Source organism: Phocoena sinus, chromosome 1, assembly GCF_008692025.1.
Source record: "Phocoena sinus isolate mPhoSin1 chromosome 1, mPhoSin1.pri, whole genome shotgun sequence".
NCBI classification, from domain to species: domain Eukaryota; kingdom Metazoa; phylum Chordata; class Mammalia; order Artiodactyla; family Phocoenidae; genus Phocoena; species Phocoena sinus.
Genome location: NC_045763.1, coordinates 13,174,595 through 13,200,470, shown reverse-complemented (window position 1 = coordinate 13,200,470; position 25,876 = coordinate 13,174,595). Strand labels below are relative to the sequence as shown.

General features: G+C 54.6%; 1 protein-coding gene across 3 annotated transcripts; it reads left to right on the top strand.

The window, feature by feature from the left end:
* RCC2 (regulator of chromosome condensation 2) lies at positions 1-25,876 on the top strand. Of its 3 annotated transcripts, none has more exons than XM_032635198.1 (13): positions 1-81; positions 1,221-1,506; positions 7,089-7,182; positions 10,182-10,325; positions 12,894-13,025; positions 13,394-13,482; positions 14,821-14,935; positions 17,029-17,195; positions 19,041-19,221; positions 19,517-19,622; positions 20,468-20,540; positions 22,557-22,634; positions 23,424-25,876. In XM_032635198.1, the coding sequence occupies exons 2-13, from the start codon at positions 1,228-1,230 to the stop codon at positions 23,526-23,528; spliced, it is 1,563 nt and encodes a 520-aa protein (XP_032491089.1). In that variant the 5' UTR covers positions 1-81; positions 1,221-1,227; the 3' UTR covers positions 23,529-25,876. The 3 variants fall into 3 exon arrangements, with proteins under 3 accessions (XP_032491089.1, XP_032491071.1, XP_032491080.1); XM_032635180.1 differs by having other exon boundaries at positions 30-185; XM_032635189.1 differs by lacking the exon at positions 1-81 and having other exon boundaries at positions 1,099-1,506.

Here is a 25,876-nt window from a genome sequence, read left to right as displayed (position 1 = left end):
GCCGCCCGGCAGCACATGTGTTTCTGTTTTGTGTTGTAGCATTTGTTCTGGAAGCTTGTATTTACATTTTAAGTGTATCTGGTGAGTGGGCTGGAGACCTCGTCTGGGCTGGGGAAAAAAAAGCCCTTCGGTTCTTTTAGTCTCTCCTCTTCCTTTTTTCTCCGGTTTCTCATCACTCCACGCAGGTAGGGGCTGAAAATGAAATCGACAATGATCAGTTTGCGGGTTCTGGGAAAGTTTTTTTTTAAAGAGGAGAAAAGGTAAAAAAAAAAAAAAAAAAGAAAAAAAACCTGGGGGAGGTTGGGGGAATTGAATGAATAAAAAGGGGAAGGAAGGCGGATCCACGTGGTTTAATCGGAGACAGACAGAGATCCCATTGTTCAAAATCAATTTTAAGGAAAAAAAAAAAGCAGACAGGGCGAAGGGGCAGGGACGCTGGGGGAAAGTAGCGGCGGAGCCGGGCACTTTGCAGCCGGGATCGGAAGGCTCGGCTGAGCCGCACGCTCGGGGAGGGGCCGGGAAGAGTGTCGGTCACCATTAAAGTTTTTATTTTTCGTGTCTGTGCGAGCAGGTGTTTGGGGCCGGGGGCCGGCTCTATTGCGCCACCACCCTCCCACCCTTCTGTGGGGGGCAGCCAACCCTAAGGGATTCGGTTAGAGCCCGAGGTCGGAACCCCCAAGCTGGAGCGGAATTGGGGACTCAGGCGGGGGGTGGAGAGAACTGCATTTGAGTGGGCTTGGGGAGGGGGGTGCGGAGACAAAAGCAGCAGGTGGGGCCGCCGCGGAGGGGGTAGCTCCTTCACCAAGGTGCCAAAAGGGGGTCTTTGAAGTGTCCCAAAGCCTTCTCTAATTAAAACCTCGGGGATCAGAGACTTCCTTTTTCTCTCCCTTTACTTTTTGGGGACCTGGCTGCAATTATGATGCGATGTAGGCAAACCTAACTTGAGGATGGGCCCGGGGGGGGGGTCTCCATTTTTTTTCTTTCCCTGAGCGGATTGCAGTCGGGGACCTGGGCTCCCGTGCGGGATTCCCCGGAGGAGGCGCGCCGGGGCCCAGGAGAGGCGCGATTTCCTCCCGGCTCGCCCCCTCTCCGCCCACCCCGCGGCCGCCACTTTGGGGAGGGCAGGGGAGGAAGTGGAGGCCGGTGGCTCGGCTGGCTCCCCTCCCCCCGCGCAGTTTATAACCCGTCCATTGTGCGCCGCTGCCCCGTGTCTCCTCCAGCGCGACCATGCCCAGGAAGAAGGCGGCGGCGGCCTGGGAGGAGCCGAGCTCGGGCAACGGCACGGCCCGTGCCGGGCCCAGGAAGCGCGGTGGCCCGGCCGGCAGGAAGCGCGAGCGGCCCGAGCGCTGCAGCAGCAGCAGCGGCGGCGGCAGCAGCGGCGACGAGGACGGCCTGGAGCTCGACGGGGCCCCCGGAGGGGGCAAGCGCGCGGCGCGGCCGGCGGCAGCCAAGGCGGGCGGCGCGGCCGTGGTCATCACCGAGCCTGAGCACACCAAGGAGCGCGTCGTGAGTGCGGGGCCGGGGCAGGGGGCCGGGGGGCAAGGGCCGCGGCACGTCACCGCGCGCGTCCTGACCGGGGGCGGCGGGGCCGGCGCAGGCCGCGGGCTGAATCATCGCCGCCGCCACCGCATAACAAAAGGGCGCGGGGCAGGCGCGGGCCGGGGCCTACCCGACCCCGCCGCCGCCCACCCGCGTGGCCGTTGGCCGTTGGGGCGCGCGACCCGGGCCCCCCGCCGGGGGAGGGGCACCCGGAGCCCGCGCCCGCCCGCGCGAGGGGGTCATGGCCCCGCCCCCGGCGCCGCTCGAGCCGACTCCCTCCGCCTCCCCTCCCCCTCCCGCCCCGGGAAGGGAGACTTTTCCAAGTTGTCTCCGGCCGGAGGAGGGGAGGCGCGCACCGGGCCCGGGGCGCGGCGCAGCGTGTCCTCGGTCGCCCCTGGTCCCCTCTGGCCGCCGGTCGGCCCCGGCACCGCGGGGGAGGGGGCCGCCAGCGCGCTGCGGGAGCGGCGGTTCACGCCGGGGCTTTGAGGTTCCCGCCGCCTCGGCTCCGGCTCTCCGGGGGGGCGGGGCTTGGCGGCAGCCGCGCATGCCCCGTGCGGTCCTGCGCCGTCTCGCGCCGCCGGGGAGGCGGGGGTGGCGGGCGCCGGGGCAGGGTGCGAGGGCGCATGCTCCGGAGAGCCCTCCCCCTGGAGGTCGGGAAGGGCCCCCACACCCCCAGAGGTGTTTGGGCTTTGTTCGTCACTTGTGGTCTGAGGGAACGGGCGCTTGGTGTGGGCTCGGTGCAGCCTCCCCGCCCCACACCCCCGTGGTCTGAGTGGGCTTCAATTTGTTCATTAGAGTTCGGCCTTCAAATCTTAATTAAGATCGTGACCAATTCATATGCCTGCAAAACCCTGCGGAGCAAGAGATGTTACGTGGGTTCAGTGATGCTCAAACCCCACGGGTTTAGTGTGGAACATGTGTTTAGGGTCAAAGCTTTCACCAGATGCTCAGATAACTCCAAAAGAGTAAGAACTTGCACTCAGGGTCTGGAGTCTCACGGTCTGGAGGGATCCTTTTCTCAGTCCGTACCAGCATGATTTCCCCCGGGGGAGTTCAGACAGTATTTAAATGGTTAAAAATAATTGCACTTCTAGGTCCACTTTATAGGTGAGAAAACTGGGGCACAGAGTCTAAGGGACTAGCCCAAGATGACATGGAGCTAGATTTCCATTGGGCTCAGGGTTTTTTTCTGATGTCATCCTTAACGCCTCTGCAAATTGTTCATGTGGAGATGGCTTTGTAACTGCCATCTCAGTGGAAAGGGTCAATGTGTTAGATGGTGGAGGAGGGTGATGTTAAGGAGAGCCTGTATCACTGAAACGTGTCACCTGGGGTTGGGGACCAGGCCAGGGCCAGGGTCATGGCCGTGGCCACAGTATTGAGAAAAGGGAGCGCAGGGACTGTTTTCCTTTAACAAATGTGATCTTCTGTGCGGGACTCCAGACATTTTCCCTCCAATCCTGGTGTTAAGAGGGAACTGAAAAGAAAGGTCAGCTGGGCTCTGCCTCTGCTGCATTGTCTCTCCAGTGTTTCCAGTCAACCTTTTAGAGTAATGAGTTTTGTTATCAGGAAGTAAAAGATTCTTACCGTGATGCTGAGATTCACCCAAGGAGGTAGTCACGGAGAGAGAGCATGTGCAGTGGACTGGCCAGCACACCATCAGGAGACTGAGGGTCCAACGAATGATGCTCTTCTGTGCTTCATGGAAAGTGCACACCTCAAGCTTTAAGTCACTTTCACTTTTAGCATCCGTTGGTCCAGGGTCAAGGCCAGGCCCAGGCTGTCCCATTGCGTTCCCAATGCCTTGCCCTAGGTGGGCATTGCCCCGAGTCCTGGGTGAATCCCTGGTGCCGGGTTCCTAGACTCCAGGGGAAGCGCCTGGGAAGCAGTCCTGAGAATCCTGTCTGCTGCCACAGACCAGCGGCCGTCCCCAGCTCTTTTCAGAAAGAGACTTTTTACTGAGAGTTTCGCAAGCCTCGCTGCCGTTCAGGGCTGTTGGAAGGAGGTTTGTATGAGAGCAGCTGCCGGGAGTTGTCTGAAGCCGTGTTGCCTTCAGTTACCTCAAAGCGGCAGATGTTGGGCTTGTGAAAGATGAACCCAAGTACTTGTATGGTTGAGGGACAGAGTTGCCTTGAGGAAAAGCTGTGTATTTTTATGAAACATTCTTAGGATTTCAGTCTCGGAAAATGCTCTCTCCAAGGACCTCAGGTTTCCGTGTAGTTGTATCAGATGAGCATTTTACGACCCTCTAGGTTTGATGCAGCCCGAATTCCCTGTGAACTTCATAACCCTGTCGGTAAAGCGAGCAGCCTTGGCTGACTCCTAGAAGACAGGTGAGTGTCACAAGCTGTCCAGGTCTTTGTAGTTCTTCTAGTTTTGGGTTGCTCAGGTTTTGTGGGCCCTGAGACAACTCTGTTCCGTCTGAAAGGACCAAATAAATACAATTGAAAACTGAGCTTGAAGCCTGTCTTAGTCGATATTGATAGCCCACTAGGGAATTGTCGTTGCGGCCCTTTCTCTGAGTGGTCTTCCCTCCGCCGAGAGCGACAGCCTTCTAAATGGATGCATGTTAAAGATTGACTCTCAGCCTCGTAAATATGTTCCTGGCACTTGGGCAGTAATTCAAAAGTCGCTTTGGACCAGAAACCCCATTTTGTTGATTGAAGAAGCTCGGAGCGTGTGTTCCGGCCAGCGAAATTCACCCATCCTGTTGGGAGACTGTTCTCCCAGCTTTTCTGCCACATGATCTTTAGACATGGGCAGTATGTCTGCTGATTTCATCCAGAAAACAATCTCTTGACCCATCGGTGAAGCCCAGGTTACACCTGGGAGGGTCCTGTAACCTCTGGTGCTTGCAGGCCTGGCAGCTGTCCCTGGGGTTCCTCTGGATGGAGCCCCCGGCATCCGGGGTCTTTCCCATCTGTGGGCGGGTTCAGCTCTGTGACAAAGAGGGACATGGGCTGTGATTTTTTTTTAATTTTATTGATTTATTCATTTTTGACCACGTTGGGTCTTCGTTGCTGCATGTGGGCTTTCTCTGGTTGTGTCGAGCTGGGGCTACTCTTTGTTGTGGTGCGCGGGCTTCTCATTGCGGCAGCTTCTCTTGTTGCAGAGCACGGGCTCTAGGCGCGTGGGCTTCAGTAGTTGTGGCTCGCGGGCTCAGTAGTTGTGGCTCGTGGGCTCAGTAGTTGTGGCACGCAGACTCTAGAACACAGACTCAGTAGTGGTGGTGCACGGGCTTAGTTGCTCCGCGGCACGTGGGATCTTCCCGGACCAGGGCTCAAACCCGTATCCCCTGCACTGGCAGGTGGATTCTTAACCACTGCACCACCAGGGAAGCCCATGGCTGTGATTTTTAAGTGGGTGTTAGGAGTTCTGGTCCTTACTTGAATGTTTTATTTCATATAAGGTGGAGGGAAGAATTGAATTATAAGCAGCCTACAGCAAAGAGTTATATAGATGATAACATCTAACGTGTGAGGAAATGAGGCCCATGACAAAAACACAGTTAAGGTACGGCTTACCACCCTCCTTGGACCACTGTCACTGGAGGAAACAGTTGACCAGTGTTGATCAACGTTTCCCACAAACACCTTGTGTCAGAAGGCTTGGGGTTTTGTATAAATGCTCAGCTGGCTCGATGGGCCAGTACACATAAGCCTTTGTCCACTTGTGCAGGTGCTGGCATCTCCAGGTCACAGAGGAGACCCTGCTCGTGCCCAGGGTGATGGCAGCTAGTTCTGGCAGAGCTGCAGGTCCCGCGGCAGCCAGCAGCACTGCCGACCTGTTGCTGTGCTGAGCGCCCCTTGGTGTGGAGTGGTTTAGCCGTATCTGCCCACCTAGGGGCCGGTGGGGGCAGCCTGGCCTGAGGTCACGGCTCTTCCGGAATCCTCTCCCCACCGTCTGGCCTGGTAGCTCATCCCACGGTGCTTTGGTCCATTCTGAGTCTCTGCTGCCCCTCCACGCAGACCCGAGGAATAGTGGAGAGCAAGTCAGTATTGTGGGCAGAGACCCAGGGCTGCTCCTTCCACTGGGAACTTGACAATCCCCTGATGCTATTTGTCTCCTGCAGCAGACCTGTAGAATGTTCCAGCCAGGCCCGCCAGTTAAACAAAGAAGGGGAGATAACCAGGGGAAACTCGGCTCCCATTCAAGTAATTGGAGTCTGGGTGCTGTGGGGTTGGACTACCCCGATTAAGGTCATTCTCTGAATAATTGAAATGTGGCGAAGTCATCCTCCAGTCCTGGCTGCTTTGTCGGCCCTTTGCATTGCTGACCGTGGGTGCGCCCTGTAGATGGACCGTCTGCCTCCAGCCCTGTACTCGTGGCTGAGCGGGCGAGCATGACAGGACCGGCGGGTGGTGGGCGGGGTGTGCCCGTGACATCGGGTTTGGGTTGCCCAGAGTTCCCGAAGAAACGGAATGCCCCCCATAAGGATGTGTTCCTCTTACACATGCATGTACTGGGCTGCCAGCACGTACCGCCCGGGCAGTCACTGTGTAGGGCTTAGAATGACTGGGTTTGCAGCTGTGTGGCCTTTTTCTCCCTCAAAGCCTTCCAAGAATGCTTCTGTAAACCGAAGGAAGACTCCTCCTTTGCTTTTAACGTCCTGGGATGCTGATGATGTAAAGGATGAAAGCAGAACGGGAAGTTACTGCTTCCCTTGCCTGTGTGGAACTAAGTGGAGCCTTCAGAAGTGGATCTTTGACTAACAGTCGACTTTAAAGAGTGTACTGGGCATCTCAGAATCGAAGGGAAGGGCTGAGCACAGAACGAGTGCCACCCGGACTCAGACAGTGGCCTTTTTAAGTGGTACATGCTCCCCCTGTGACAGTGAGAGCGTGCGGCCCTAGTGATGGAGGATGGGGACTGAGGTATACTGGCGGGGCCACTGGCCATCGGTCCCCTGGCTCTCGGCCAGCAGTGAGGACGAGCCCATCGGAGGCTGCCCCATCTGATCCGCCAGCCCCACGTGGGTCTTCCTCCCTCCAGTGGAGGAATGAACACGGGGCTCTGCTGTTTTCCCCCGCGGAAGGCTCCTGGCAGCGAGGGCAGTGCACAGGGAGGATAGGAAAGTCAACCGATGGGATCGCTGTGCAGAGATGCCCCGGGCCCCCAAAGCCTTCAGGTCCATGTGTGGTATGCTGTGCTTGCAGCGGGAAGATGCAGCCTTGGCCCTGAGGACAGCGGTTTTAACACTCACTCCCTGTGTGACACAGCAGGCCTATTGCAAATACCTGTACAAGGCAGTCTGCAGAGCGGAGGGGAGGAATTGCATTTGGCTTCTTTTGTAGGCTTTTGCCAAAGATGTTTTAAAGAGAAATCAAAGGATAAAAAAGACCCTGGGCTTAACCGATGAGCTGCCGGGGCAGGTTCGGGATTGCACGTATGGAAGGGGCTGGCGAGGTGTCCCTCTGTCTGCTGTGTGAACCGCTGAGGGACAGCGTTAACAATGAATTATTTTGTTTCCTGCTGTCGTTGGACAGATGTGGGAAGCTAGAAGCAGCGTTACAAGCTAATTCTTTCTCCCTCTCTCTTTGTCTCTGTAGAAACTTGAAGGGTCTAAGTGCAAAGGGCAGCTTTTGATTTTTGGGGCAACCAACTGGGACTTGATTGGTCGAAAAGAAGTGCCTAAGCAACAAGGTATGAGAAACAATTTCTAAAGAATAGAAGACGCTGCTATTGATTGAGTGCTTCCTGTGTGCTAGGTGTCCAGTGTGATTCTGGTGACTGTCCGCAGGTAGGTATTCTCTTTACAGAAGTGCTCAGAGAGGCCAAGCGACTTGCCCAGGGCCACACAGCCACTCTAGTGATGGGGCTGGATTTGAACCCGGGTCTTGGGCAAGTCTCTCTCACTTGGGTACAACTCTGCTTTTGAAAATTCCGTTGAGATTAAACAGAAAAATATAAGTAGTAGCCTCAAATAAACCTCGACACTTTTTTTCCCATCTTCTCACGTCACTTATTTTCATTAAAATGAAGAGGCTGGTGCTGTGGAATGTCAGAATGTCCTTGATATTTGTCACGTGTCAGATGGCGAACTTGCTAGACGTTTCAAAAGAGTCCACGTTTCCTTGCAAACTGCCAGGTTGTTGCGGGAACTGGTTTGACAGAGCAAGTAGCAGTCTGGAGTGGAGGAAGCAGGGGAGTCCTAAGAAGTATCTTAGCCCCCAGATGTTTTTAGAAAATTGGTGTCTTTTCTCAGGAGAATACTGGCCCATCCAAGAGAAGTAAGGCTGGTACTTTGCCATATTTTATGGCTTCTTGATTTCATTTGGAAAGATTCCCAAAGTACTTCCCAGCATTGCCCGGTGAACAAATATTTGCACACTGACACTCCCTGGGGCCTCAGGATGGGCAGTGGAGATGACCTTAATCCATGAAAACAGCGGGCGGGGTTTCAGCGGCACTCAGGATCCAGATGAGTTAGAAATGGGTTTGAGCCATTTTCTTCCTGTTGGGAAAAGTGCCCAGCCTTCAGGACCAAGCTCTCAGCCTGAGCTGCCTGATGGCTGGTGTCACCTGGAACCTCTCCTGGGACGTGATAACATCAGTCTCCCTGCCAGCCCTGGCGCAGGTGTCGCATTGTTTCTCCAAGCTGTTCTTTAAATGAGTGGCCCACTTGCAATTAGAGACACGCAGGCCCCAAGCGGGAAGTAGATTCCAGAGGGGAACCCATGGCAGAGCGGGGCCGCCTCTAGTTGAAGGAATTTTGCCCCACTTGGGCTCATTTTAAGAGTGCCTTTTTGCCTTCTCCGAGGCCCACCTTTGCTTCCCAGGTGTTTCTCCCTCTGAATGAAGTTTTATGTAATTAAACAAAAATTTTAAAGTCTTGCAGTGTCTTTCGGCTCTCTGTGAACTAGCCAGTAGACGTAATGGGAAGGGAGGGAGAATTTGTTTTCCCACGGGTGCCAAACATGAAGGGAAGAAGGATTTCCCCTCCCGCCCTCACTTTTCCCAGTCCGTCCCAGCTGCCTTCCTTCCGAGAGCCCATCGGCTCTTGGGTACGCGTCACCGGATCTCATAAAGTCAGCAGCCTCCTTCGTTTTCAAGATAACACGGTGATTTTGTGCTCCACCTCTGACCAGGACCAGGCCCTGGGCATTAACGACCTCCAGCCAGGCCGAGCGGCCTGGGTCTGCTGCTCTGCATTTCGTATGACTAGGATCCCTCTGAAGAAGGTTCCTTGGGAGGCCCCGAGAATCCCTGCCTCTCATGAGCTGATGACATCTTGGGCACTGACATTCGTGGAGCTCATGCAGGGAAGATGCTTTGGCAGATCAGACCATCTACTCAGCCGTGAGGGGGTCCGCTTAGCCACTCTGTGTCATCCTTGGTGTCCCGTGGCGTCTCCTGGCACTGCGTGTTGTCCATAAGCATGGCACACGGCAGTCATGCCACCATGATGAGCAGACGTTAGCATAGGTGTGAAGGCTGTCGTTTCTGGTTTGCTCTTTCCCAGGAAATTGCTGGGTCTTCTTTCACCTTTCAGTGGTAGAGGAGCGTCTTCGGGTGGAGAAGCTCAGGGGTGCCCTGAATCATGGTAGGGAACTTCCCTCTCTTGCCTGACCCGCCCCAGGTAGTTAAATGAGAGGCCGCACCCGGCACCCTCTGCTGGTGGGGTGCGGGCAGGGTGGGGACGGACGGGAACAGTTCTACAGACTTTCTCGCGTGGAGCCAGGTACTTGATGGAGAAGTTGACCTCTCAATCCGTTCCTGCATCCAGGTCAGTCTGACACAGTTGATTTCGGCAGCAGCTAGCATTTCATAATAGTCACCACGGACCTAAAAATGGGCTCGTTTTTCTGTCCTTGAGAGCCCCAAGTTGAGGAAATTAAGCCCCAGATCGGCCACGCCCTGTCCACTAACAAGGTGAAGTGGGGGGTGTGATGGAGGCGGCTGTCTCTCCCCGCCCCCCCATGCCCGTGAATGCTTCCCAGTGCCCTGCCCCAGGCACAGGGAGGCCCTGGCCCTCGGGGTAGGAGGCACGGGAACTCAGTAGGATAAGTGCTGTGACAGGATTCACAGGCGCTGGGGTCCAGAAAGCAACGAGTTGAAAGGGGGATGCGGGCAAGGAAGGCTTCCCAGAGCAGTGGGTGTTTGACCTGAGGGGTGAAGAACAGAGGCAGGGGGCAGGAAAGGGCCTTCCGGGGGAGCAAATACACGGGCGGAGCTAGGGGTCATGACTCGGCCAGCTTGATGGGACTCCTGAGAAAGATGGGGTGCAGGCTCGGGCTTGGCCCCCAAGGGAGCCTCGTGGCTGCAGGCCCCCAGCCTCTCCCCATCCCCAGGTAGAGGGCTGGGAGGGAGCTGTCGGGAGGGTGAGGGAGACTGGGGGTCTTCTACCTGCTCCTCGGGGTTGGCCCCCAGCCCGGCAGGGCTGCAGGGTGGAGGCGGTGGCCCCTGCTTTTCGGCCACTGGCTGTTGGGCAGGTGGGTTCGGGCCAGAGACGGAGGTGGAGCGGTGTCAGTGCAGATGGCCACTGACGGGTCCACACCACTGGTGCGCTGCCCCGGGAGCCCCCGAGGGTGGGCTTTACGTGGGGAGTGGGGGGCGGCCCTCTGGCTGGTGACACTGGGGCAGCTCTCAGCACCCACCGGGGCTCTGCGGCCCTTTGACGTGTGTTCCCTTTGCCTTCGCAGCCGCCTACCGCAACCTCGGTCAGAACTTATGGGGGCCCCACAGGTACGGGTGCCTTTCGGGCGTCCGGGTACGGACGGTGGTGTCGGGGTCATGCGCCGCCCACAGCCTCCTCATCACCACGGAAGGGAAGCTGTGGAGCTGGGGTAAGTACCACGGGGACGCGGCAAGACCCGTGGCGTGGCCCGCGGGTGGGCTCCCGTCCCCCATCCCCTGGAGGGGAGACCCTCGTCCGCCCTCCGGGGCTGTGCTGCTTGCTGTCCGTTTCCTCTCTTCCTGATGCCCGGCTAGTCTGTGACCCGTGAAAACATCACTTCCTCCCCTCTTCTGCCAGGTTTTGGTCTGTACGTAACCCCCGATTTCTCTGAATCCTCTTCTTTAGGCAGCCTTTTCCCGAACGTTCTGACTGACTCTGGATCTGATATCGAGGTGTGCCTAGTATTGAATTCCTGTTTTAGGTGTGCTGTCCCCCCAGCACACAGCACGGTGTGACGTAGACCTCTGTTCTTGCCACTTTAAATGCCACCAGCTTTGACATCTGCCACGTGGTGACACCAGCCCGAGTCTCTGTTCCTCTGTTTCCTGTTCCATCGCCCCAGAGAGTTGAGTTTGCTCTTTCCAAGGTGATCTGCTTGCCCTGCCGCTGGACTCCCTCGCCTGGGTGCTGGGGGGCGCTGTCCTTGTCTTCTAGCCTCCCTTCCCTTTCAGGGTCCCCTGCAGAGTGCTTCCACGCCGCCTGCCCTGTTGCCTCGTCCAGAGCCTTCACACAGGTCCCAGCTGGGGCTCAGTTTCCCCCACGCCCTCTGCTGCCTCCTGGGCTCTTCTTCCCGCAGGCGGTGTTGGCGTTTGTCCTCACCCTTTGTTTCTGGCCCTTTGGCTAGCTTTGGGTCCATAAGACTGCATTTTTATTTTGGGATGTTTGAACCTTTTTTTTTTTTTTTTTTTTTTTTTGCAATTTCATGAGTGGCTGTACCAAAGTCCAAATACATTAACATCTGTTGTCTTCCCTGCACTCTAATTTTGTAATTCTGTTGAAAAAAAGCTAACAAATGTGTCTGGCCCAAATTTAAACTTCATAGTTTCTCGGTGACACGCTGACATCGCCACGATTTTCGTTTGCTGCCAGTTGGCGCAGGGTTGTGTCCCTCCCCCAAAACCCCCTTCTGCCCATCGCGCCAACCCTGAACGCAGCCTCCTACGTCGGGGTTCCCAACTTCAGGTGTCCTCTTTCTGATCTCTCTACTGAATGTCACTTTCGTGTTGCTTCTAAAAACGTCCCCTCTGCCGACCCCCTGGGCAGGGAATGATTCTAAAAGCTGTGCATCTGACCTGCCCCAGAACAAAGACGTGTCCCATGAGCAGACTCGCCGCTGTAGGGGGGATGAGCCAGTGGGAGTGTCATGAGTCCACAGTGAGTTCCTGGAAGGCTCAGGGCTCAGTCCAGCGCCCGAGAGCCTCAGTGCTGCGGCCCAGAATTCACGGGGTCTGCACCCGTTGACCACCTGGGCCTCTCGAGCCGAAAAACTGCGTCCGGTGCTCGTTCGTGCCTTTCACAGTGAACTTGGGCAGTTTCCACTAGAAGCTGGTGTCCGCCTGTCCTGCTGGAGCGCCATAATCAAAGCCTGAGGACGGTTTTCCTGTAGTAACGGCGGCTGGTCACCCCTTCTCGAGCCCTGTCCAGGACAGTTGAGGCTCATCTTTGTGGCTCTGCTCCCCCTCTTTCATGACTGCAAGGTCAAAGTTCATTGTTGGGGAAGGATGTGGAAACCTCCCCCGCTTTCCGAATTGCCTGGCTTTCTGGCCCCATAAAATCTCCCGAAATGTTCGGTAACAAGTGTGGTTCTTCTCTTAGAGGTACCTGGGAGAGGCCCACCGAGGTGCTGAGTTTGGAACCCTTGTAGCCTGTGTTGAAAACTAAGTACGGTTTAGGGGGGCCAGCCTTCCGGCCCCCCAGCTCTCCACACCTGCTTTGAGCTGCAGGGCTGTGTCGGGGCAGGACTGTGGTACAGAGGGCCTGGCAGGTCTCGGCCTCCGGCACCCCCCCCCCCGCCCCGATTCCACGCCAGCACAGCCCCAGAGGTGGAGGTCAGCCCGTGGCCAGGGAGGGCCTGTGTTCAGAGCAGGCCTGGCCTTTGGCTGTCGCTGGGGTTCACGTGGCTAAGCGTCCTGCGAAGGCTGGTCCGTGGGAGGTGGGCTTAGAGAGGAGAGAAATACAGGGTCCACGGTAGACGCCTGGGGCGCTGAGGGAATCAGACTCCTGTGAGGCAGGTGTTACCGTCTTAAAATACCTCGGAGTGAAGTGAATGAAGGAATTGGCGTCTGGCAGGTGTGGTGAGAAGTGAGAGCTGTGAGCCTCCCTGAGCTCGTCCGCTCGTGTGCACCGTCCAGGTTGAACCTGGTTTTCTTGCATTTCCCTCGGGGGCAGAGAGCTGGTGAAAGTGCTCCGATCTGTCCCAGCCACTGCCCCAGAAAAGAGGGTCAGAGCAGGTGAGGTGGTGGCTGGTAGCTGCACGCCGAGGCGACTCTGGGGACAGCCCTGCGTATCTCATCTAGTCACCCGACCCCACCGGCAACCTTGAAAGGCTGGCATTGCCTGCGGAGCCGGGCTTGTGGGTTTGGAGGGCGCCTTCTGGGAGACCCAGCCTCGCCCGGCAGCTGCTCCAGCCGCCCTCTCTCCTCCTCACCGCTTTATCTATCCTGCTCCTGACCCGCAGGGCGAAATGAGAAGGGCCAGCTGGGCCATGGCGACACCAAGAGAGTTGAAGCCCCCAGACTCATCGAGGGGCTCAGCCACGAGGTGATCGTGTCCGCGGCGTGTGGGCGGAACCACACCTTGGCCTTGACGGGTAAGGAAGGGCCGCTTCCCTCAAAATGGGGTTAGAGGCCAAATGGTCCCCCTGGGGCAGGGGGTGGGGCTGCCCCCGTGACCCATGGTCACGATCAAAAAGATGCCCAGGGAGCCCGCTGGGCAGCTGCTTGAGGCATCGGGAGCCTCGCCCACGGGTACCAGTGGCTGGGGCAGGGGGAGGGTCTCTGCTGGCGAGTGGGTCTGCGCTGAGGTATCCACCCCACCCCGTTTTGGAGAATTGTCTCTCTTGCATTCTTCCTGGCGAAGGAGCTGTTTTTATTGTTTTAGAGGCTTTGATTCCAAGCCTAGTTCTGAATACTCAGCATTACTTTCCCTTTGGTGATGAATGTTGTTCTCTCGTTCCAGAAACGGGCTCCGTGTTTGCGTTTGGGGAGAACAAGATGGGGCAGCTGGGCCTTGGCAACCAGACGGACGCCGTGCCCAGTCCCGCACAGGTGCCCGCCCTCCTCCGCCTTCAGGGCCTTTGTTTCTCGTTGCTTTGGGGTTGGATTTTCTGGGGTGAGATCAGACATTCCTCTCCATTGTTTGAGTTACTGGGTCCCTTGTAAAAGGAGGATCTCGATGCTTTGAGTGGGTCAGGTTTAGTAGATGTTCACAGGTGAAGAGCATCTCTAGAAACAGTTTTTCATTCCGACTGAAATAATTTGTTCCAGAGGCCTGTTTGCAGCCTGTTCTATTCCAAAGTGAGAATTGTTACATGGATGTGATTGGTCTTTATCTGAGAATACTCTGAGTTTTGACTTTGTAACAAGTCACCGGCCAGGTACTTAGAACACAAATAGGAGGTCGGTCGTCTCTTATTCCTGAGAAACTTTGGAGTCATTTGGAGGAGTGGGATTTATACCTAAAAAGTGAACTACTGACATAAGGCAGCAGGACGCTACAGTGAGTGTCTGACGAGGGAAGGGACTTGGGTTTCTTGGTCTTAAAAAGAGACCTTGACCAAACGTACCTATAGTTTGGAGGATTTTCGAGGTGTTGCTGTTTTGTTAGCCATTTGCTCTGCAGTGGAATGCGACGGTTCGCAGAGCGAGCCGGGGCCGGGACAGAGCCCGGGACTCAACATCCCCTCTCCAGTCTCATCGCCTTTCCCCGCGATTTCCCGGGATGTTGGTACTTCACACCCTCCAGTTCCTCCAGTCTGGCTTTCCCAGACCGATTAGTTTGCAATAGCGAGTCTTCTAAGCACTTTCTCAGATTTGTTTCCAAATCCCATGCCAAATTACTCAAGGCCTTTGCTGTCTTCCAAGTTCCTAATTTCGAACCATTATATTTCTTCTTCACACCTTCAATTAAGGCTAATTAGCAAGCGGCTCTTAACAGTAGTAAAAGAGAGTGTAAAACAGTTCATTTTACTGGTTGGCAACAACGCTTATAAAAGCTTTTCTTTTGAAAGTTGCGTGACATCAAAACTAGTGACTAGAGTGGGATTTGGGAACTACACGTGATTAGTTTTGTTTTCTGACACCTTCGTGCCCACGCCAGTCAGTTGAATTCGGCCTTCACTGGGCACCAGGACGTGGGAGGCACAGCGTGTTGTGCATTTTGAGGGTTACAAAGACCCGGGGACATGATTTGCTTGTCTGAACTGACTCTATACTGGGAGGTGTTTCTTTACATGCATCCTACGCCTTGTTGTCAGCGTTGTTGGGTCCATTAGAAGTCCTTTGTAGCCTAGTAACTGTTTCACACCAACCTGTGGGGAGGTAGAGACTTTATCAATCTTTAAAAAAAAAAAAAAAGTCTAAAAGTCTGCTGTCTTTTCTTTTCAGATAATGTACAACGGGCAGCCAATTACCAAAATGGCCTGTGGGGCTGAATTCAGTATGATAATGGACTGCAAAGGAAACCTCTATTCCTTTGGGTGCCCTGAATATGGTCAGCTGGGTATGCAAAGTACATTTTTTAAAAGCTCTGTAATCTAACTATGTTCAGAACCAGAAGTCAGTGTGGGGCTTGCACACACATGGTAGAAATGTGGGTAATTGATCGCAGATAATGGCCTTGATCCATTAAGTGGATGTCCTGTTTAGTGGACCAGCCTGTCGTAGTTCATGGGATTGTGGAGTCTGACAGTGACTTGCCTTAATGAAAGTCAGGGCTTGAGTCTGACAAAGGTTTTTTTTTCTGATTTGGGAATTCATTTTTGTATAAAAGGATATCAAAGCTTCTTTTTTTTAATCAAACCACCTTCATTCATTTTCATATTTAAAGATTTGCCTTCATTGAAAGTGAGGAAATTATACAAGAATAAGGTTGTTTTGAAAACCTCGACCTGAGCCATTATTTCAGGTATACACATGAAGAGCCCAGTATCATGAAAAAGTGGGATTGTCTTCCGGATTTTCATCCCTAAACAGAAGGGATGAAATTTACTTATTATTCATTGAGTAGAAAAGTAAAACTCAGCAGGTAGTTCTCATCAGTTCTCAGCGAGTGGAAAATGACTCTCCATCCTGACTTTACAAGGTCTCCATTTTCTTTTCCCATCTGACACCGAAGTGTTTTTTTTTTTCCCTTTCTGGCGTCTTCCCACCTTCCAGCTCCTTCCAAGTGGGAGGTGAGGAGTGGGCGCCCTCTGCTGGCTCCTGAGTTTCACGCTGCTCCGGATCCTCTGCAGCCCCTGGATCTGGGTTGCCTGGGTCTCCACGTCATTAAAAGCAGGCAGATGGAAGATAGTATAAATAGAACGAGGAGCATCTCGCTGGCCTTTAGACTTTAGGGAACAGTGACTTTGTGAAACTAAATATACCTAAGTCAGAAGTGAATAAGAGAGAACAGCCCCATGCACATTCAGCTTTGGTTGCCAGGGAGTTGCCAGAGAGTGTTGGAGAGACCGTCTCCATGCAAGTTTCTGGTCTACTTCCGGAAACGTGCGCAGCCCCCCTCTGCTGTCTGTGGCTGCCCCAGATCTGCAGACAGGCAGCTTGTCGCAGCAGGTAGGTTTTCCTTCAGGGAAATGAAATGCCCCTGGCAATGATGATGACAGCTAACATTTAGTGAGCAGTTGCCATGAACCAGTCCCCATTGCAGCACTTTATACCGAATCTCATTTGCTTGGTTTACACTTGTTTAAAGGTATTTTGAGAAGTTGGCTTGATTTATATCTACAGAGTCAGTTAATCTTCCCAGTTTATTTTAAAACCGGTTTTCAGTGTGATTGTCCAAACCCAGAGAGATCCCTTTTCAGAACTAGAACTTGACCTCGGAAGGTGCATCCCCAGCGTGCACTCACCCCCGTGCTCACTCCCACGACGTGTCAGGCAAGGCAGAGGCGAGAACGTACGTTTAACTCTGCTTCAACGACCACGATGATGTATTAGGTTACTGGTAATTCATAAAAAAGCAAGCCTGGAGGGCTTCCCTGGTGGCGCAGTGGTTGAGAGTCCGCCTGCCGATGCAGGGGACGCGGGTTCGTGCCCCAGTCCGGGAAGATCCCACGTGCCGCGGAGCGGCGCTAGGCCCGTGAGCCATGGCCGCTGAGCCTGCGCGTCCGGAGCCTGTGCTCCGCAACGGGAGAGGCCACAACAGTGAGAGGCCCGCGTACCGCAAAAAATAAAATAAAATAAAAAGCAAGCCTGGGAAAGTGGCTTGAACTTTTTTGTCCATTCTCGGCCCATGCAGGGCTCCTTGAGGCCCCCGGGTGGGGCACAGAGAAGACCATTCCTTTGGATCTGGAGCTTCCCGCTTTTTTGTCCACAGCCCAGCCCAAACGTAGACTCGCAAAGAATTTTCACAAAAGTCCTCGTTACAGATGGTGTCCTTGGGTGTTTCTTACTCTGTTCTATTCATTTTTCAAAAAAGGAAAAAACTGGTTTCAACCCACAGCACCGATTCTATGCCCCACAAGTTGGGTCGCGCCTCAGGTTGGAGAACACTACCTTGGTTGACAGGAGTCCCCACGAGGACCTGCCCAGCCTGGCTGGGCAGGTGCTCTGTGCTATGGCCGCTGCTGACGGCTGGCCCTGTGGTCGCTGCAGGACACAACTCGGACGGCAAGTTCATTGCCCGGGCGCAGCGGATAGAGTACGACTGCGAGCTGGTGCCCCGGCGAGTGGCGATCTTCATCGAGAAGACGAAAGACGGCCAGATCCTGCCGGTCCCGAACGTGGTGGTACGGGATGTGGCCTGCGGCGCTAACCACACGGTAAGGCTTGAGCGTTTCTGGCCTTTCTTTGGCTTCCAGGGTGTCACCTCAGTGGAGACCCTTGGCTTTGCAAAGCCAGGAACTGACCCTGGCCCCCTCGACATCCCGCCCTCCTCAAGGGCTTCACACCCTCAGTTGTCCCGGGGCGTCATTCTCCCCTGACAGCTTCTCCGTGGCGTCCACAGATGTAGCTGGACGTGCAGACGCTTTGGGTTGGGATCATGCAGTAAGAGTTTCTCTGCTTTTGTCTAATAGAACATCATGGATGTTCTCCCAGGTCGATAGACAATATCTCAGACGGGGTGTTGAACAGACTCAGTCATTAAGGGTGTTTCCTTAAAGGTCAATCTAGATAAACGGCAATAAAATTTTGTATGTGCATCTTTTTTTTTTTCTTGGCCGCTCGGCATGTGGGATCTTACTTAGTTCCCCGACCAGGGGTTGAACCCGTGCCCGCGCAGTGGAAGTCTTAACCACTGGACTGCCAGCGGAGTCCCTATATGTTCGTCTTTTTATCTTAGTTGCCTTCCTGTGGTTATTTTGCCTGAAAATGCCTGAGAGTCAGACTTGGTTCTCGTCTCGCTCGAAGGAGCAGGGCCGGGGCTGAGAGTTCAGAGGCAGGTCGGTCTCCTGTGTGCAGGCGACTGGCTGAGTGACCTCAGGACTGGGAGCTTTCAGTCCCTTCAGGTCCAACAACTGATTCTCCCTTGTACAGCGTAGTCAGGAGAAATAGATCTTACTTAGGCCCCTGGTGTCAAATCATGTTAATAAGTGTACATTCACATGATTCAAACATGAGACATCAGGGATGCTGTGAAGAAAAGAAGATGGATTTTTTAAATTTTTTATTTTTTTAATTGAAGTATAGTTGATTTACAGTGTTGTGTTAGTTTCTGGTGTACAGCAAAAGCGATTCAGTTATACATATTCTCTTTCATACTCTTTTCCGTTACGATTTGTTACAGGATATTGAATATAGTTCCCTGTGCTATGTGCTAGGTCCTTGTTGGTTATCTATTTTCTATATAGTAGTATCTGCTAATCTCAGACTCCTAATTTATCCCCTCCCTGCTTCCCCTTTGGTAACCATAAGTTTGTTCCCTATGTCTGTGAGTCTGTTTCGTAAATAAGTTCATTTGTGTCACATTTTACATTCCACATATAAGCGATATCATATGGTCTTTCTCTTTCTGACTGACTTCACTTAGTATGGTACACTCTGGGTCCATCCATGTTGCTGCAAATGGCATTATTTTGGGTTTTTTTCATGGCTGAGTAGTATTCCATTGTGTATATGTACCACATTTTCTTTATCCATTCATCTTTCCATGGGCATTTAGGTCGTTTCCATGTCTTGCCTATTGTAAATAGTGCTGCAGTGAACATAAGGGTGCATGTAAGAAGATAGACTTTAAATTGTTGACACGTCACTGTGCACACTGCACCTGTGACCAGGTGGAGGTCACCTGTGTGAACCCGCATGAAGGAGAATCCAGGGTGGGCGGGGCTTTTCCTCTGGGCTCTGTCTGCAGTCTAGTCAGGATTGAAATAGGAGGTAGAGTGCAGTGGCCTGCTCTGGAGATATCACCCTTGTGTTTCTGATGAGGGAAAGGGGAAGACTTGTGGCTTTAATAACAATAATTTGTTAGGGATGGAAAATGGTGTCCCTGGCCAGGAAAACATCCTCGCCATGTGGACCCGCTGCTGGTGCCTCCCCTGTCAGAGGCAGGTGTGGGTCATCTTGGGTGTTTCTGCCCTTTGCCTTCAGCCCTGGCCACAGGCTCTCAGAACAGCAGCCACCCCGCTTGTCCCCTGTCCCAGCGCTGCATCTTCTCTCTCCTGCAGCTGGTCCTGGACTCCCAGAAGCGCGTCTTCTCCTGGGGCTTCGGTGGCTACGGCCGGCTGGGCCACGCCGAGCAGAAGGACGAGATGGTTCCCCGCCTGGTGAAGCTGTTCGACTTCCCTGGACGCGGGGCGTCCCAGATCTACGCTGGCTACACCTGCTCCTTTGCCGTCAGCGAAGTGGGTCAGTGCTTCCCCGTCTGGGCCTCGGGAAGAAGGCATCCAGGGCCAAGTCATGGGTTTCCCTCCCTGGCTGTGTGCTCTGGTGGGGAGTCCCGTGACCCTTGCCCTGTTCAAGACCAGGGACCTTGACTTCATCGACCTCCCGGCTTCTTTGGACAGAGCCGCTTGTGGTCACCGGTGCCAAGCGCCGTGCCTGGCGGGTCCCGGTCCTCTTCCCTTTCTCCTTTGATGTTGCTGAGATGAGGATCCAGCTCTTGAGATGATGATGACAACGGAGACGCGTTTGTCTTTCCCAGGTGGTCTGTTTTTCTGGGGGGCCACAAACACGTCCCGGGAGTCCACCATGTACCCGAAGGCCGTGCAGGACCTCTGCGGCTGGAGAATCCGGAGCCTGGCTTGTGGGTACGTGGCTGTGTCTCCCGGTTGGACACAGCCGGGAGGCGCCTTGTCCCTTGAGGGCTCCACTCTTCCCATGGGGCATAGGGTGCACCAAATTCTAGAGTCAGGAAGGGGAGGGACCGTGCTTGGGGCAAGAGGGGTTGGGAGGTCTTAGAACGGGTGACTCGCTTCGCTGCTTCTGAGGGTTTCTTTCTTCGAAGGCTTGGTGTGCTCTGTTCATATTACAGGTTCAGATCATATTTAGTTAGGAGATTTTAGTTCCTGTGACACGGTGGGACCAAGAAGGTATCCTCAAGTCGGCGATTTTCCGTCTATTTTGAGGACACCTGTTGAGCTCCTTAGCGCTTCCTGATGAGGAGTTTGATAATGTTCACCGCCTGCCGGGTTTTGGGGAGATGACAGACAGTGTAGTTGTTGGGGCTTCAGTGTGGTTTTAATCTGAAACCTCTAGCCCTGCCCAAGTCGTCGGGCAAATTCCGCCCCCTTTGGAATAGACTCTCGCTTCATCCTGATTTGTTCTCTTCTCCTTTTCCCAGTGTGTTTATTCATCTAAAAGTGACCCCCCCGCCACCCCAAGAGCCCTAGAGCCCGAGTGGGGTGGGGCGGGGTGATCTGGGGCCCCGAGGCTCCCTGGCTCTAAGGGCTTCTGCAGTTTGGGCCTGCGCGGGACAGCATTTGGGCTTCAGAAGCAGCCCGTTGGCCCTGTGCTGTGTTGTTTGGAATGGAGTTTTTAGTGGGCCCAGCTTGATTTTAATGCTAGTAGGTCACACCCTGCAGGGGCTGCTGGGTGGGTGCGTTGCAGCGCTGGGCCGCCGCCCCCGGCGGTGACAGCCTCTGCCCATTTGCAGGAAGAGCAGCATCATCGTGGCTGCGGACGAGAGCACGATCAGCTGGGGCCCGTCGCCGACCTTTGGGGAGCTGGTAAGCTGGTCCGCCTGGCGGAGGCAGAGCCCTCTCTGGGTTCCCTGAACCACCCCTGAAAACTCGCGGGAGGAGAGTGTGTGCGTGCGTGCGTGCGTGCGTGTGTGTGTGTGTTGTTGCATGAAGGTCTGCGATATTCCCTAATGTTTAGATCACTTGAGGTTTAATGAGTTTGCTCATCAAAGAATTGTGAAAGTTCTTTCTGTCCACATTGTTAAGTTGAAATGGGGAAGTTTCAGATCCCATTTCCCCTCATGTTTTGTAAACCGTTATTGCGGGATGATGTCAGTAGGAAAGAGGATGGTTTCTCTTCCCTCTCCCCAGGAGAGTTTCAGTCGACAGGAACAGCTTGTCCTTTTAAACGGGTGGGGTCAGTTGTGACCATGCATTGAATCTTTCTGGTTTTCAGCCTCTTAGGTCTTTGGGGGACATACTTCTCTTATTTTTCCTAAATAAGTTTGTCTGTGTTCCTGCTTTTAATCTCAGTCACTTGAGTGACTAGAACCCACGGCCCTCGGATTCCCCCACACCTTTGACCTCCTCAACCAAACGTCTGATTCTTAGCTTTCTGGGGCGTGGTGAGTCCTTAACTTTTAACGTCTTCATCAAGAACAGCCGGGCTATGGAGCTCATCCTGACGGTCTACCTGTTCTACCTGCAATTTGATCGTCAGCCTGGCTCTTTTATTTCCTGCTGGGAACTCGGCCTATTTTCCCTTCCCTCTGCTCTCATGGGTAGGAGCTGATGGGGTGATGGAAGGAGGCGGGTGCTTCTTGACCCCCTGCGCCATCTCCAGGGCTGGTGGCCTGAACATGCCTTTTCCTCGGAGCTGTGTGCCCGCTTTCAGTCTGGTGGCTTCAGAGGGGGCCCCACGTGCCGCACACGCTGGGGGGCCCTTCAGAGGTGGCCCCATATGTGGAAGCTTGAAAGAGACTGAGAACCTGGCCCAGTTTTTTTTTTTTTTTTAATTTATTTGTTTATTTTATTTTTGGCTGCGTTGGGTCTTCGTTGCTGCACGCGGGCTTTCTCTAGTTGCGGCGAGCAGGGGCTACTCTTTGTTGTGGTGCAGGGGCTTCTCATTGCGGTGGCTTCTCTTGTTGCGGAGCACAGGCTCTAGGCGTGAGGTCTTCAGTAGTTGTGGCGCGCGAGCTCAGTAGTTGTGGCTCGCAGGCTGTAGAGCGCAGACTCAGTAGTTGTGGCACACGGGCTTAGTTGCTCTGCGGCATGTGGGATCTTCCCGGACAAGGGCTCGAACCCGTGTCTCCTCGAACCCTTGGCAGGCGGATTCTTAACCACTGCGCCATCAGGGAAGCCCCCTTGCCCAGTTTTTATGGGTTGTTCTTAGAGAAGGACAGATGTTCCTAGGGCCCATCAGAAATAGACTCTGAGTATCGATTTGGAGACTAGAGGGGAACGAGGGGGACTTGGGGGGGAGCCTCTCGGGTGAGGAGTTGGCGTGGCACTTGGCCGGTGGCAGCTGAAGCTCATCTGCCACGTGGGCCCCTCTTTGAGCTGAGCTGAGTGACCTGTCCACCTTGAAATCACCCATCTTCACACCACAGCACGTGACAGAACCCCCACCCCCACCCCAAGCAGTCCTTGACCGTCCCTTCCATCTCCGGTGTCCTGGAGTCATTGCTGATCATGGACACAGCTGGGGACGGGGGCAGCCGGCACTCCTTGTGACCTGGTGGCCCTGAAGGGCCACAGTTGCCATTTCTTCCTGTCCTCGCCATGGTGTCATCTGACCAGTGACTCTCCCTAAATGGTGTCCTCATCACATAAACCCCTATAGCTTACGTCTTAGCGTCTCGGGCCTGGGGTTAGGAACCGGTCACCTGCTGGCACCTGTGGATTCTTGTTGCTGCCCGGGCCTGGCTTTGGGTATGAGACGGCGGGGCTCGGCCACAGAGGCTTCCGGGCCCGTGGGAGGTCCAGCCACATGGTGAGGTTCCCTCTTTCTGACTGGCGTTAGTGACCCGGGTTCTGTGAGCATCCCTCTGTTTGCCTCACCAGGGCTATGGGGATCACAAGCCCAAGTCTTCCACTGCAGCTCAGGAGGTGAAGACGCTCGACGGCATCTTCACGGAGCAGGTGAGTGAGGGGCCCTGGGCCCGGGGCGGGGTGGGGGGGCGGGGGGAGCAGAGAGAAAAGAGCAGAGTTGCATCGTGCCTCTTCCTGCTTCTGCTCTTTGCAGCCCGTTTGAGCCGCATCTGACATCTTGTGTAGCTTTCCTGTGCCCCGTGCTAGAGTTTTCTGCTGGGTGACGGGGAAGGCACAGAGGTGTGCCGGCTAGGCCCCGCGGCTGCTGTCAGCCAGAGGGACACCGGCCAGAGTCCAGCCACAGCAGATTTGCTCCAGGCCGAGTGCATCACTCACGTCAGCTTGGTACCTTCACCCAAGACTCTATGTACCATTAGGCTGTGGGCAGCTGGTGGGGCGAGGTCTCTCACCAGGCTGCCAGCCCTTGTCACCGATACGCACGTGGGGCTTGTGCCCTTGCACAAGGCAGGGCTGTGGTGCAGAGAGGCGCAGGGAACAGGGAGCATGGTTCCGAGTCCCCGCAGCCTCTGCAGGCAGTCGGCGTCCAAACGCTGCTTGCGGTGGGGGGGGGGGGGGGGGGGGGCTCCTTCCACCTTGTCTCCTGGGGCCGCCCAGAAGGCAGGCTAGCAGGGCATTGGTGGCAGGTCACGTTGACACTGGTGGTCCTCAGCAGAGGGCGGCTTCTCTGAGCTTTTCAGGATGCCTCTGTTTTGACCTCTGTACTGACCCCCGTTGGCGAGCCCAGCTTCCCTGTGTCCCGTCGTCTGCGTTGGGCTTGTCGGCCCCAAACTCTGCCTAGCCGAAGCACCCTTGCCCACCCAGCGCTGCTTTGTCCCCCAGGTTGCCATGGGTTACTCACACTCCTTGGTGATAGCGAGAGACGAAAGTGAGACGGAGAAGGAGAAGATCAAGAAACTACCAGAGTACAACCCCCGGACCCTCTGATGCTCCCGGAGCCTCTCCAGCTCCACACCTCTCGCGGCAGCTGTCATTTCCACGTGCACTGGGACGGGAAGTCACACGAGGAATTTTCAAAAGCAAAAGTTGACCGAAGGTGCATTTTTGTTGAGACTCCCTGAGGTTCCGTTTTTATAAGTGATTCAACGTCAACTACCTTTCCTGTATGCTTTCCAAAGTGTTTTTTTTTTTCCCCTCTTGATGATTAATTAAAATATTTGCTCATCGTTGACTTACCATTCCTACAAAAGAGGCGGAAACTTTGAGCAATCTAGGTTTGTTTTTTGTTTTTTTTTTAAGTTTTCCTTTTTTACCCCCCTCCCCTACATACACTTGTCAAAAACACCCTTCCCGGTTGTGATTAACATTGTGAGCCCAGCGGGTGCTACCTGGGAGAGGAGTCGCCACACGCTCAGAAAACAGTGTCCCTGGCGGGAGCCGGCAGCATCTAGGCAAAGACCGTCCCTGGTGGTCAGTCTCCATCCAAAATGGCGCCCGTGTGCTCGGAAGCATCCGGGTCACTTCTCTCCTGCTTCTCCCTTCTAGCCCGGCTCAGGCCGTGTGTGTTCTGCTTCTCCCCTTGGCTGCTTCTAAGCCCCCCGCCGCCTTTTGGCCGCGACATTAAGAGAATCTGCCGTTTTCCCCCCTGGTGGGGGATCTGTGTTTAGCCATTTATATCTGCTTTAGCTGTAAAAGAAGTCCAAATGAAAATCAGGTGATGGTGGAACCAGTGGGGACTTGCGGGGGTGGGCAGATGTGGGGACAGTGTATGTGGTTCCAGATCCGGCTCGAAGGCTCCTCTGAGCCGGGGCCGCCTCGCCAGCACTCGCTATTAGAGATTGACCAGCCAGCAGTAAAAAGTGCATTCTGGAGTCCTTGCAAAGAAGGATCAGTCCTTTGTGTACCAGCCTTTATCGCCTTTGTGCTTCTGTCTTTATTCCGAACCCCTTCCCCCCGCTGGATCCTGCTGGAAGGGGCCCGGTCTGTTTCTGAGGCCCGGGTTCCTGTTCCGCTAACCCAGCTCTCTAGTCACGTTTGCTTGGCTGTGTAACCAAATAGTTGGGATCACGGAAGAAGTCCCCTTCCCTGCGTGTCAGCACAGAGGCTGTGACTGCCACCCCGGCTCCCCGCCAAGTGCCCTGTGCCCGAACCCGTCCCTGGCGTCGCGCTGCGTGAGTTATGAGGTGCCTTTCCCAGAACCCTCCTCTCGCTTGGACCCAAGAGAGGCGACAGCTCTGGCTGGGGCTCTTGGTTTCGAGAGGGTCTGGACTGGTTTGGGTGCTTTAAAATAGATTTTTTAGTTCAGTGGTGCTTATGGGGGAAACGGGGATAGAACTTCAGTGTGAGACTTGGGTGATGGGAAAGTTAAATATTGGTCTTTTTTATTATTATTTTTTGCTTTGCTATTGTTACCACTTTTGTCTCCATGTTAAAATGCCAAAAATGATCTAGTCGTTGTTGCTTCTTTCCCTACTCGTCCCCCCTGCCCTGTCGCTCGGGACGGTGGCTTATGCCTTCGCAGGGCGTGTAACGGTATCTGTCCTGGCCGGTCCCAAGGCCTTGCGGGAGGAGGCCAGCCTGCCTCTTTCTAAGATTTAGTCTGACTTTGTGCTCGTCTCAACTGTCCTGTGTTTATAGTCCAGGGGAGAAGCTCCTGCAACTTCAGAGCTTCTGCTAAACTAACCTGATTTGTCCAAATCACCCCCCAACTACCATTGCTGACTCGAGCTTCCCTGCATAGAACCCCTCGGTTTCCTGACAGACCTCTTTCCTGGAATGGGCTTCGGCGCACGTGCTCCTTGTACCCGTGCAGCCTCCCTTGGGTTGTGCAGTCAACTAGAGGGTCAAGGGAGCAGTAGCCGGGGTCCTGGCCTTTGCAGGAGCTGCCCTTGGCCTAGTGGGGCTTCAATCTTCAAGTGGACTCACCTGAAACCCACCGCCAGCCCGCTCTCGGGCCCCCTGCCAGGGACTGGAGCAGGAAAGGGATGTCCCTTCCACGTGGAGACTGCCCTTTTCTCCCACGATCACTCCTTTGGGCTTAGAATTTTAAAATGAACTTCCTAAGGGGGAAAATCCTTTAGAACAACGAGTAGGGGGAGACGGTCCTGCGCTCCTAGAGGAAGGGCCACAGCAGCGGGGCTGGGGTGCGCTGATCCTTCGGGCTCCAGACGTGTCTTCCAGCTCAGGAAGGTAGACTGGACGGCTTAGCGTGAAGGGGAGAGTCCAAGGAGAGGTTGTGATTTGGTCGAAGGTGCCTGGTTTAGTGCTGTAATTGTCTTTTTTTATATATATATTTCTTGGAGTAAACATTTTAAATAAACGACATCATTGTTTAC